This window comes from Alexandromys fortis, unplaced genomic scaffold, assembly GCF_014885135.2.
Source record: "Alexandromys fortis isolate MF-2015 unplaced genomic scaffold, M_Fortis_MF-2015_v1.1 scaffold_10, whole genome shotgun sequence".
Classification (NCBI taxonomy): domain Eukaryota; kingdom Metazoa; phylum Chordata; class Mammalia; order Rodentia; family Cricetidae; genus Alexandromys; species Alexandromys fortis.
The window spans coordinates 17689105-17701867 of NW_026067895.1; the positions used below are offsets into that span (position 1 = coordinate 17689105).

Here is a 12763-nt window from a genome sequence, read left to right on the forward strand (position 1 = left end):
GTTATTCAAGGTCCAATTCCCTCAGGAGTTCTTTCCAGGGTTCAACGGCAAAAGGAGCAAAAGGCTCTCACTTGAACTGAGGCCGTGCCTGTGGAAGCACCCAGGATGGGGGAATGCCCGGTTGTGCAATCAACCCCTTCTCTGACTACTCCTCACTCCCTCCCCGCCCCAGTGAGTCGATGAATCAGTGGATTTTCCCCGACCCCAGAAGACTTCCTTCCAAACTCAGGGGCTTTACATAGGTTGTGTCTGGTCCCTCAGAAAACTGACAGACAGGTGCTCAAAGCGGTTTTCTGCGGAGAGCTCAGGGAAGCAGTTTGAGAACTACATTCAGGCACGCCAGGGGCGGGGCCCAGGCAAAGTACAGTCCCAGAGGCCGTCTAGAGCAGAGGGGGTGGGGACTGCCGGCGTAAGTGACTCAAGTCTGCTGAGAGGTGGAGACTTAGGCTGGCTTTCCCTCACAGGCACAGAAATGCTATGGATCTGGGTTGTCCTCTCTCTGGTAAGCTTCGGGACGCTTGGGATGTGGGACGCTGCCCATTGTGGACCACTGCGCCGAAATCCAGATGGGGCTAGCATGGCATGATGGCCACCCCGTTCCGTCCAGATGTTCAGAAAGGCGGGGGAGCTGCTTTCTTTCTTGGCTCAGTGCTCAGGGCTGAATCCTGGGCTCAAGACCCTGCAGCTCGAGCGTTTTTTTTTTTTTTTTTTTTTTTTTTTCTGGGAAGAGTATGGGTGGGGTACGACCAGAGCTTGGTGCTGGCCGAGTCTTCAATGGCTTTGGCATGACTGGAGAGGGACTCGGGCCGAGAGATATGCCCAGGCAGAGATCCATTTTGTGGCAGGAGAGGGGTTCCCTCCGAGCCAGTGTGGCACGAGCGGACTTGGCACTTCTGACAATTGGTTCAAACGGGAAAGTGAGTCGACTCTGGGCTGTGGTTACAACCCGGGAGTCAGAAGGCACCATTTCTGAAAGTAACTTTAAGAAAGTAACTTTAAGAAAGTTACTTTGGATTAATAAACCTAATACGACTCTGAAGATTTGTTTACGTTCTTGTGACAACACGGAAAAAACAAGCAAACCAATTTTCTTCCCTTCCGGGAATTCGCGTGTGAAACTGTGGGTGACTGGATTACTGGCTATTTTTATGTTGTTGTTTTGCCCTGTTTCTTCTCTCGCTTGCATTTTGCTTGCGCTCCACGGGCAAGTTTGTCCCGGTAACCCTTGGGCTCTGAGTCTCAGCCCCGTGTCTGCGGAAATAAGAACCCTCAGAAGAGTCCCCTAGGGGCTCAGTGGAGCTAACTTGATAATGGCCAATCAAAGGGATTCTACCTGGGACGGGGGGGGGGGGGCGCTCACCCTGTTCTGAGTTTAGACAAATTGTCTTATTGGGCCCCCTAAAACCTCCGGAGTACAATGATCTGAAATCGGTTTCCACGGCAGCGGAGAAGGGAGGAAGACAACTTGTGCCCAGCCTCGGCTTGCTTTTACAAGTGGAAATGAAGTTCAGAGAGCTTTAACACCGCAAAGATAGTACAGCTAGTTGGTGGCAGTGCTGACCAAACGCCAAGGCACAAGCAGTTTGTGGTAAGGGAAAGTTTTTTTTTTTACTATAGATCCGAGAGAGAGAGAGAGAGAGAGAGAGAGAGAGAGAGAGAGAGAGACAGAGGTCTGGGGTGTACAGAGAAAGAAGTAGACTGAACATAGCCAGTAGACAGGACGTGCCCTGGGCTCCTTGTGAGACAGGCGTGAACAGCAGAAGATAGAGAATAGAGAAAACCCAGTGGGAGAAGCAGGAACAGAACATTGAAAGAGCAGCAGGATCATCAGGGAGGGAGGCCTGTGAGCTGGAGGGAGTTTAGGGTAGGGGAGAAGATGAGAGGGGCTAGGATGCTAGCATGGACTTTGTATAACAGGCAGATACCTTGTCCTTGGCAGGGCGTGCCTAAAATTAGAATCTGCGAAGGCTTTTTTCTAGTTGCTTTTTGACAACCTGATCTACTGTCTCCTCTCTCTGCCCTAGACCACACTGATCTACCCCGGGAAGGGACATACGAGAGCAGATGTCTGCATGAAGGTTTCCCATCCCTAGTTTCTCTAGATTCTAAGTCCAGGCTTGGACTATGTATCCTCGGTTAGCAAACTTATCTTTGAGGGGCTCAAGTTCTGACTGACAGTCCACCTGTTGTCAGCCTCGATGGCCTTTCTCGGGGACCACACCAGGTACTCTGACAGCAGCTGGGGTGCTGAAGAGGACTAGACAGAGTTCCCTTCCAGACAGATCCCAGGTTCTGGGCAGGGGTCTTCTGTATCTAAACCAAGACTCCTGCCTGGAACAGGTGGGCAGGGCCAGAGGTGAGTGATGTCAGGACTCCCTTCACAGGTCATCGCTGGTCTATGGCTTGTCGGACTTTCTGTGCTGTAAGTGTGCTATAGATTTTTAAATTTTAAGTTAACTTTTTGTTACAGATTTTACAAGTTGTTTTTTTTTTTTTTTTAAGACACCCAGTGAATTTACAAATTCTGAGATACAGGAAGTTTCGAGAAGGGGAGTGTGAGTAAAGGAACAATGAGCTGTACTGGGAACAGCTTATGTTTCGGCTGTTTTAGAGCACAGAGTGTCTTTTCCTGTGTTATTCTATTTTGCTGCCCTTCTTCAGGTCACAAAGGCAAGTGACCCTACCTGACCCAAGACAGAGATTTTGTAGGAAACTTTTAAACAACCATTCTTACACCTGGAGAGGAAGGCCATAACTGAACTCCGGAACTGAACTTTTTTTTTAAATAAAGCAGAATAGCATCTGACAATATTTAAATATTATCCATACACACAAGGCATTTGATTCTCTGTAAAACTGAATTTAGTCATCAGAGGGAAAGACTAGAGAAGACAGAGCAAAGAAGGCTCAGAGATAAGAGCAGGGAGCAAAGAAGGCTTAGAACTAAGAGTTTTATTTTTTTTTTTTTTTTGAGAGTGGAGAGCAGAGAAATTTTATGGATAAGAGATTTGGAGATCGTTTGTTTGTGCAGTGGCAGAAGTTGTTACAATGTGTGAAAATTTGGAAATCTAGTGTGCCACGTTTAGCCATCGAGATGTACTGAAGCCAATCCATTTGCAGTGAGATGATGAAGTTTAATGGGATCTCTGAGTCTGTGGAAGAAAAGAGATGAGAGAAGAGGTGAAGGGGAGGGAGCAGCATTCTGAATGGGAAGAGCAGAGAGAGAGAGAGAGAGAGAGAGAGAGAGAGAGAGAGAGAGAGAGGAGATTCTTTAGAAACACAATGAAGAGCAGGTAGGAAAGGCTTAAGGAAACTCCACCAGTGGGAAGATTCCGTTATCTTAGAGGCCCAGGAGAGCATGGAAATATGCCTGCTGTACCTTGCAGGTCTCCAACAGTAGCCCCCAGGGAGCCAATGAGAAGGACAGAGAAAAAGTAGGAAGATCCATGGGGAGATGAGGAGAGACAAATAGTTAGCCATGGTTAGAGACAGAGTTAGCTTCAGGATGGAGTTGAGAGACAGAGCTAGCAAGGAGGGAGCTAGGATTAGAGCATGGAGATGGACAAGAGAGACAGAGCAAGCTCCAGGAGGGAGCTGAGACCATGTCGGGAGAGGAAGGATGGGAGAGAGAAGGTGACAAGAATTTCAATCGAGGGCATCCCCAAGTGGACTGAGAGCCTTTCCAGGGAAAAACGTCCAAAATCACAGAGAAGAGGCATCCCTTTGCATGGGTTGAGATTCCCAACAGGGAGAGAGAAGCTGCCTGACACATTAGCATGACTTTTGTGACACTAGTAGTCTCTAGGAACTGACAGGATAGATAGAGTAGGTAGCTCTAAGGAGAGAGCAGGCAGAGAGAAGAAGCAGCTGAAGAGGGATGCTGGGCATTAGGAGCCAGAAGAACCAAATTTTCCATACCTTAGCAGAGTCAAGTCAGCAGCTTGATTCGGAGAGGCTAGGCACCTTGGAAAGGGGTCTCTGTGTGCCCCGTTGGGCAACTGATGCATAAAATGATGACATGACCGATTCATAGTATGGTTAGGGAAAGGTTTTTTAATTGTAGATATGAGAGAAAGAACAGTCAGAGGCATCTGGAAGAGTCAAGAGCAGTAGACAGCCTGGCCAGCAATCTGGATGTGGCCTGGGTTATTTGGGAGAAAGGGGGAGAATAACAGAAGGGAGGGAATAGAGAAAGGACAGCGAGAGAAGCAGGAGCGGAGGTGGGGCAGCACACAGCAGGCATAGCAGGGCTATGAGAAGAGTGAGTGCTGTGGGGAGGGAAGCCCAGGAGCTGGAGGGAGTTGAGGGTAGGAGAGGAGGTAAGGAGCCAGGATGCTAACAGGGTACTTGTGACCCCAGCATGCACTGTGATACACTGATAGGCCTTCTGCCAGAGGTAAGGGAAATTGGCTCTTTTTGACTGCCTTTTTAGCCAACTACCAGAAATCTTTATATAGTCCAGATTGAACTCATTTATGGATATTTGTACTGCCTTTTGGAGTTTGAGGAATTGAAGTGGTTTTTTTTTTTTTTTTTTTTTTTTTTTTTTTTTTTTTTTTTTTTTTTTTTTTTTTTTTTTTTTTTTTTTTTTTTTTTGTATTAGACAGTTTGCTGGTTGCATCTGATATCCAGAATATACTAAGAGTAGAATGGTAAAAGTTCTTATACCTGGAACCTTATGAAGGAGTGGAAAAAATCCCTTTGATTCTTTAAGAAGTAGTGTATCATATTTGACCTCCAAAAATGTCTTGAGGTTGTCTTAAGATTCTCCCCACTGCAAACTCCATGGTGATCCGTTGCTGCAATGTGGGTGACTTGGAAACAACCTCAGTTCTTAGAGGTTTGCCAAAAGCCTGGAGCTGTGCTCAACTTAGGTATAGTCGTGTCTTTATCACAGGATGTTTGCCGCAAGAAGTCAAGAAACAGCCTAAAAGAATGCACACAATACATGTATGCACATGTTAATATTTACACACACATTAGTACATAAATATTAGAATTAAGAATAATTTGTTGTATTTATGATTTATGGCCTAGGAAATTAAAATTTACTAAATAATGTTATAAAGGCAGAGGAGTAATAAATTTGTAATAATAACCCTGTCACCTACATAATCGTTGCTGCATTTCATAGTGTCTTCCATCCATCACAAGACGCCCAAGTTTCCTTACTTAGAGCCTGGCCTTGTCCAACATCAAGCCCCCATTATTCTAGCCTTGTATCACTCCGTGTTTCTCCTAAAATATGCCTCCCGTGTAATAGGGCTTTCTTGGTTGTAGCATACGTGAAATAGAGGCTGAGTGAATTGGAACAGAAAAGGAAGTTTGGTTAAATACAGGGAATTTTCAAGCAGTAGATTTGGAAATGGGTTTTCTTTTTCTCCCTTTCCCAAGTCCTTCTGTCTTCAGCACCATTTACAGACACAGCAACTAGCCCCAACTAGCCCCTTCTTTGCCTCTCTTTCTTCTCTCTACTTCTTAGAGACCCCTTTTCTTGTCATAGTTTCTGGGAATTTTCTTTGTACAATAAGTAAGTCTGAAGTCCCCAAACCTTCACAAATTTTTAGAGGCAATAGAAAAGCAGTCTATTTTTACTTTACACCGTGTGTGTTATGAGTCCTGTGTGCATGCGTGTGTGCAGTGTGCGTGTGTGTTGTGTGTGTGTGTGTGTGTGTGTGTGTTATGAAGTGGTACAGGTCCTTAAAGGTTTCATCCTGCCCTATTTAGGAATGTGACGAATTATTTACTAGACAGCCACTTTCCTCATATTTCTGAGAGCAGTTGTTAAAACTGATGGTTGAAGAAAATGGGAGGTGATTTAGAAGAGAACAGCACTTTTGCAAGTCGTCTTACAGAAAAATCAAACGGTGTGTTTTTGTTTTGTTTTGAAAGGGTGGACAAAGACAGCTGCTTCATTTATAACTTAATTATTTCCTTTAAAACAACTCTACAAGCATGAAATTTTTTTTTCCAATTTTTGGAAGGCCTTTATTTATCCCACAAAGGGACTTGAAAGTTTTATGAATGCAATAACGAGACTAAATACAAATCAAAGCCTTAACAAGGGTGGAAAAATTTTAAGTTTTGTGGGTTCTGGCACATTGGATTCAAGCTCTTGTGCTTGCAAGGCAAGCACTTTCCCAACTAAGTTGCCCTCTCAGCCCAAAGCACGTGTTTTAAATCATGGTCAGACTGTAAAACCAGAATCAACTCAGGAGCCATCAGCATCTCTCACCAGCTGCAGTTAACAGACAGAAAGTCTTCTACCGTCCCTGTCCACAATAGATAGAACTATAGCCTTCAGAGCAGATGGAGACTTAAATGTAGAAAAATAATTTTCATTCTGACTCTGAGATTACAGGAGAGTCAAAAGTGAAAAAGAGCTGATGAACCAGGGTTTGATTCTGTCTCACTGAGAGTTAATGGTCTTAGGGTCGGCGTGTCAGTGCATCAAGAGGACGTTCTGATGGCTCGGGCATGCTCAGTGGGGAGTCTGACCATCACAATCCAATTGCCATTTGGAGAGAATCGCCGTTTTTCTGAATTAGAAACTTGAATAAGGAAATCCCCCCAGAAAAGCCCCTTTTAGCTTGTATGCTTTGAGTGAATTATCTTGGTTCCAAAAGTCCCTTACCAAGCACATGTTCTACATTATGGACCAGAGATAACTTACTGAAAAGTAACAAAAAGCATGTGGTTTAAGACGGCAATAAAATAATGCAATAAAAAGTAACTTGGAACCAAGTTTAGGATAATGAATCCGTCTCTTCTTCTTTTTGAGTAGATAAATTCTTAAAAATTGCCCAAACAGAATGAAATTTAACGTAAATACTGAAAAACGTTACTCATCTTTTTTTTTTTTTTTAAATCAGCCTTATAGTGTCTGAGTCATGTCCACACAGGTACATAATTGAATGTTTAATCACTGTAATGTATGGTCGGCTCCTTGATACTTTCTATGTATATTAACCTGTGTGTGTTTCTGTGTAATTATGATAATTGCATAATTTTGATATTTTACAGAGAGGTAATTTATTAAAAGATCCTGGATTACCATAATTTCGCTTATTAATTTTATAATTTATAAATAAGTGTCTCTTGGGTCTAAGAAGTAGCTCGTTGATAGTGTTTCCAGCATATGCCAGGCTCTGAGGTTGATCCCATCACCCTAAATAAAATAAACAAATAAGTACAATCCATAAAAAAGAAATAGTAGATAGAATGCCTTATAGCCAGAGTTGGGGCTCCAGACCCCACAAAGTGTAAAAGAGAACAATTTTGTAGATTGCTTTCTGACCTCCTCTTGTGCAGGTACACACACACACAATACACACACACACACACACACACGTTCATGTGAGTACCATTGCTATTAGTTTTGTATTATCTTTTCTTTGGGGGCACACGTGGGTGTGTTTGTATAATTCACCAAAGCAGAAAGAAAACCCAGTTACCCGCCATTCTGTTACCCCAGAAAACCCTTGCTCTCAAATAGAGGAAAGGGGCTTGGAAGCTGCCTCTGTCAGGAACACTGCCCTCTACGCAAGCAAGAAGCTGCTGCTGTACGATGAGCAGCCTTTTTTTTTTTTTTTTTTTTTTTTCTTTATTTATTTATTTATTAAATATTTCAGTCTCTTCCCCACCTCCGCCTCCCCTTTCCCTCCCCCTCCCCCAATACGTTCCCCCTCCCTCTTCAGCCCAAAGAGCAATCAGGGCTCTCCGTCCCGTGGGAAGTCCGAGGAAAACCCTCCTCCATCAAGGTCTCGTAAGGTGAGCATCCAAACTGCCTAGGCTCCCACAAAGCCAATACATGCAATAGGATCAAAAACCCATTGCCAATGTTCTTGATGTCTAAGTAGTCCTCATTGTCCGCTATGTTCAGTGAGACCAGTTTTAACCCAGGCTTTTTCAGACCCAGGTCAGCTGGCCTTGGTGAGTTCCCGATAGAACATCTCCATTGTCTCAGTGTGTGGGTGCACCCCTCGCGGTCCTGAGTTCCTTGCTCATGTTCGCTCTCCTTCTGCTCCTGATTTGGACAGCCTTTCTTTTTTAAGAAGGAGATGAGCAGGCCATACTCTCTAATTAACTACTCCTGTTCCTGCCACACAGCCTAGTCACCCTGCAGTCATGGCAGTAAGCACAGTTGGCTCAAGCAATTGTCCAAGGCCCGCTCAGTGGAGGTGCATTGCTGGGGTCTCTGTGACCACAGTGGCCAGCATAGTAACAATCCACGGGAGGCAAGAAGGCAGTCCACGTTGGTCCACACTTTGAGAATCTGACTCTGAGTAGTTTATTTCAAGCACATTTAAGGATAGCAAAAAATCGATGAAAACTTTTCTCGTCATAATCAATTCAATCCTGTGTGCACAATAAAGCTCAAGATATGACTACATTGAAACATCTTTGTAAAGCACAGGTGACATACTCCAGAAAGATGGGCTCCATGGATCGACTACATGTGACACCTTTCAGAAAAATAGCTTTTTATAGATTGACTAGCTCACAATAAAGGTCTGGTGTGGGCTTTACCACAGAACAAAGCATGTGAGGCAATGTGTGTGTCTGTGGTGTGTGTGTGTGTGCGTGTGTGTGTGTGTGTGTGTGTGATGGTACTTGTGATGGTCAATGACAACTTGTCAGCTCTCTGCTTTCTGTTGAAGCAAAGCAATAAAGAAATAGTCTACACGTTGTTCTAGACTACGCTTTGTTTAGCACACGCAGTGTTGATGTAGAAAATACATATACATGAACTTATACATTTATTTCTATTGCTAGTTGAAACCATTTAATTTTAGATATTTTCAATGTCTATTGGAAAACAGATCTGGGCTAGTGTAGCAGTTCTCGATTCCCCTGGGGCTTAGTCCCAGCTGGCTCCTGGATCCAGGTACAACACTCCAGCCCAACAAGTCCAGTCCCATTCAAAGGTCTTGATTCTCTGGGTTGCTGCTAAGCCCTAAACATTTTTATCAAAATGAACCATGTATGATTCTGGCATTTGTTAGAAGTTTTATATATTACTTGATGAATTTTATGTATATCAGGGTTTCTCAGAACCATCTTCTTTTCTTTTCTCTTCTTTCTTCTGTCCTTCCTTCTCTCCTTCCCTCCCTTCCTCCTTTTCTATCTCCCCTCTCTCTCTCTCTCCCTCTCTCTCTCTCTCTTTCTCTCTCTCTCTCTTTCTGACCATTCAAGGTGAGAACTCCTTCAGCTGTGATATGTTCCCAGGTTTTTATGTGCTGTTGATGTTTTCAGCTCAGGAGTGTGAGAGAAGGGACAGGCTGCAGTTCTGCATTTATGTTAGTGTCCTAGGGCTGGTATAACCAGGTCCCAGTGCAGGATAGCTTGAACAGTTTCTCATAGTTCTCCTCTCAGGACATCCAAGCTCACACTGATGGGGTCATCTTTTTCTGAGGGCTATGAAGGGTCTGTTCAGGCCTCTGTTTTTCACTTCCAAATGGCCCTTGTCTCTTTCTGTCTTCATGTCATCTTCCTCTATCTATGAGCACTCACATTTCCTCATAAAAGAACACCAGCTGTCTTAGTCACTGTTCTCTTACTGTAAAGAGACACCATGACAAAGGTACACAGGCAGACATGGTGCTGGAGAAGTAGCTAAGAGTTCTACATCTCCATCCACAGGCAGCAAGAGAGAGACACGGGGCCTGGTCTTGAAACCTCCAAGCACACCCTAGTGACACAATTCCTCCAACAAGGCCACACCTCCAAATCCTTCTCAAACAGTGCCACTCCCATGTGACTAAGCATTCAAGTATAGGAGCCTATGGGGGGGGGGTGGTCTTTCTTATTCAAACCACCACACCAGCTAAATTGGATTAGGACTCGCTCTACTGAACTCAGCCAAACCATTTCTGAAATGGCTCTATCTCAAAATGTAACCATGTTTCAAAGAGCTGTAGGGTTAAAACATTACTGCAAGACTTTGCCGTGGGTGGACAATGCAGCTCCATCAATTTTGGATCAACAAGCAGCATGAGGTTGTACTAGTCACTGTAACATTTTACCAGAGAGGGGCTTGGTTGAATCACCCTTCAGGTCCTTTCTGCTCTAAAATGATAAATCCACAGAGAGAGGGATGTTAAATAAAATTACAAAACCAATGAGTTACTAAACTGTGGTTCAGTATCAGAGAGCTTAGGAATTATCTGGAAGCTTTGCTAATATAGACAACTTTAACATGTTTTCTCATTTTCTGTTTCTGCCATTCACTCAAATTAACCTCAACTCCCACTTCCCAAAACCTCTTGTCTAAATTCTGAAAAACAAATTTCATAGTATATAAAGGGACACTGTTTACCCAAGAGACCATGTTTTCCCCCATCTATTTGAGCTTTTGAGTTAAAATGCACACTTTCAAACTGAGTTGTCTGTCTTTCAGATAATTTCATCAATATACATCTAAATGACTTTAGAAGCATTCTGTCCTACTATTGTGTTTACATATTAGGGCCACAAAAGTATTTACATAATAAGGCAAATTTACCAAACTATGGTACAAAGATAAAGCAGTATTACAGACAATTTAAAAGCAAACTTCTAAATCATGTATGTAAAAAAATACAAATCTTTTCTGGTACTTTCCCAAGCATAGCACAGTTTCTGTGGATAAATAGAAGTGTCACATTTACCACATTGTTAGATTTTCTTTCTTTCTTTCTTTCTTTCTTTCTTTCTTTCTTTCTTTCTTTCTTTCTTTCTTTCTTTTCTTTCTTTCTTCCCAAAAAATAAAAATAAAATACCCAACTCACAGAAGACAGTCAGTTCACACCTCTCCAGGTATCAAAGCACTTATTCCCAGTTCTAGAGAAGCATTAACTTCTAAGTCACGTTTCCTGACTGTCTTGTGGCTGTCCCAGTGACTCAGGGTGCATTTTCCACAGGGACCTGTCAGGACATGGGTAAGAAGGCATCCTTTTATAGTAAGTCTTCTTTAAGAAAGATACCCGAGACTCTTTAAAAATACACCAATACAGCTTACCTCAAACCGCCATTGCAAGTTGGCAGTGACTTATGTGACAGAGCTTCCAATCGGGTCAACAGTTCCTTTCAGTATAACTCGAAAGAGACTCCTTCCTTTTTGTCCAGTCTGCTTCAATAAGACAGACTTTCCCTCATGACGAATCAAATTCAAGGGATGACATAGCAGGTCTCAGAGTCTCAGAGGACCAGGGAGAGGGAAACAGTCCTGAACACACTAAGCTGAGGAGATAGGATCAACTAAACAAAGGTTGTATTTAGGATGCTTCATTCAGTAAACTGATAGGACTGCCATCAAAACCAGAAGACAAAATATTGACTTTTTATGAAGGATCAAATGCTGCTCACTTAAACACTCAAAATATATCTTTGATATATTAGGTGGTTCCTGTTATAGATTCACTACCTATCACCCAAGTTTCTAATCTTAACAGAGAACACAAACCAGAAATCACTGCAGAGCTGTAGATACAGTCTTGCTACCACCAAAGCTTTTCATTCACTATTATGCAATAAACTCATACTCTCAGCAACCAGCATTATTCAGAATTTGATGTGTGTTAAAAGACCATTTCTTGTCGATGTTTTTTTTGCTTGCTTATTTGTCTTTGCTTCTTGTTTTTTCCCTTTCTCTCTTCTTTTTGGGCAGTGTCTCTGTATGTCAGGGCCAGGCTAGCATCAAACTTACGATCCTTCTGCCTCCACTTCCCTAGGAGCCGGGATTATATGTCTGAACTATGATTGGCTCAGGCATCCTTTTATTCCTCTTCTTCCCACTTTTCCATCTTCAGTTTCTAGCCTCTCGTCTCCTCAAGGAAGCATTTTCCTGTAGTAACTGTGCACTATGGCCTCATTGAAAAAGATGCCCTGTGAGTTTGGCTTTTCATTTTGTTTATTACCTTCCATGGAGCAAAGGCTTTCCTGTGTCATTACAAACTATATTAAGTCTGATGCGAGCATCAGTATCAGAACTGAACACTTGCTGAGCCAGGCATCTGGCAACTCATTCTTGCCATTTAGAGGGCTGATGTTTTCAACACTTAACACCTCCCCCACCCCACCACTTCTACTTTAAAAACATCTTTTCCTGTTTGTTTTGAACTTGAGAACAGGGGGGGAAAGTGCTTTCTTCTCTTTCTGTCTTTTTAAAATCTACTTCAGCCTCAAGATTAGTTGCCATGTTATCCTCGGGCACCAGCTTTACCAGGAGGCCCAAGTTCTTTAAGGGGACAGTTTATTTCAGTCACTCAGGAGTCACTCTGCTTGTCGTTGCCCTGTTGCTTCTTGAGTACCGTCACTCCTTTCCTGGGATGGTGTGGTGAGCCTGTCTTAGCGGTGACATGGGGCAGGTGCTGGGTCTTGTGGGTATACTCACCCCTGTAGCATGTCTTCTGTTTGAGAGCTCGAGAGCATCTGGAAAACAGTTCCTTAAGATGCCGAGGGACAAGGAAATGCCCAGTGGTCTCTGCTTCTCATCATCTGGTAACAGGGACAGATGCTCGCAATCCTTTCTTCTGGGGACAAATGTGAAGACTTGGGTGTCCATATTCCAGATCCACACCTGTGCCAGACATTGTATCATAGCCATGGCTGTTCATCCAAATGCTGCCCCACCTGGACGGAGGACAAGCAAACTGAGGTGGACTGACAAGCTTCACCCTCCCTGCTAACCCCAGCCCTGGGTTTAGTGGTCCCCCTACACCGCTCTGCCTCCGCTCCTGCCCCCAGGCTGGATGCTTGAGGGTGACTTTTGGGTCCAAGAGAA

The 12763-nt window shown here is 43.6% G+C and overlaps 1 protein-coding gene across 1 annotated transcript in view; it reads left to right on the plus strand.

Moving 5' to 3' along the window:
- Nucleotides 1-279: 279 nt before the first annotated feature.
- Nucleotides 280-12763, plus strand: part of Fas (Fas cell surface death receptor) — a 33446-nt gene continuing 20962 nt past the window's right edge. Inside the window, exon 1 of the mRNA XM_050158266.1 lies at nt 280-502. Coding sequence (XP_050014223.1) covers nt 473-502 — 30 coding nt within the window. The 5' untranslated portion in view covers nt 280-472. The remainder of the gene's footprint in view (nt 503-12763) is intronic.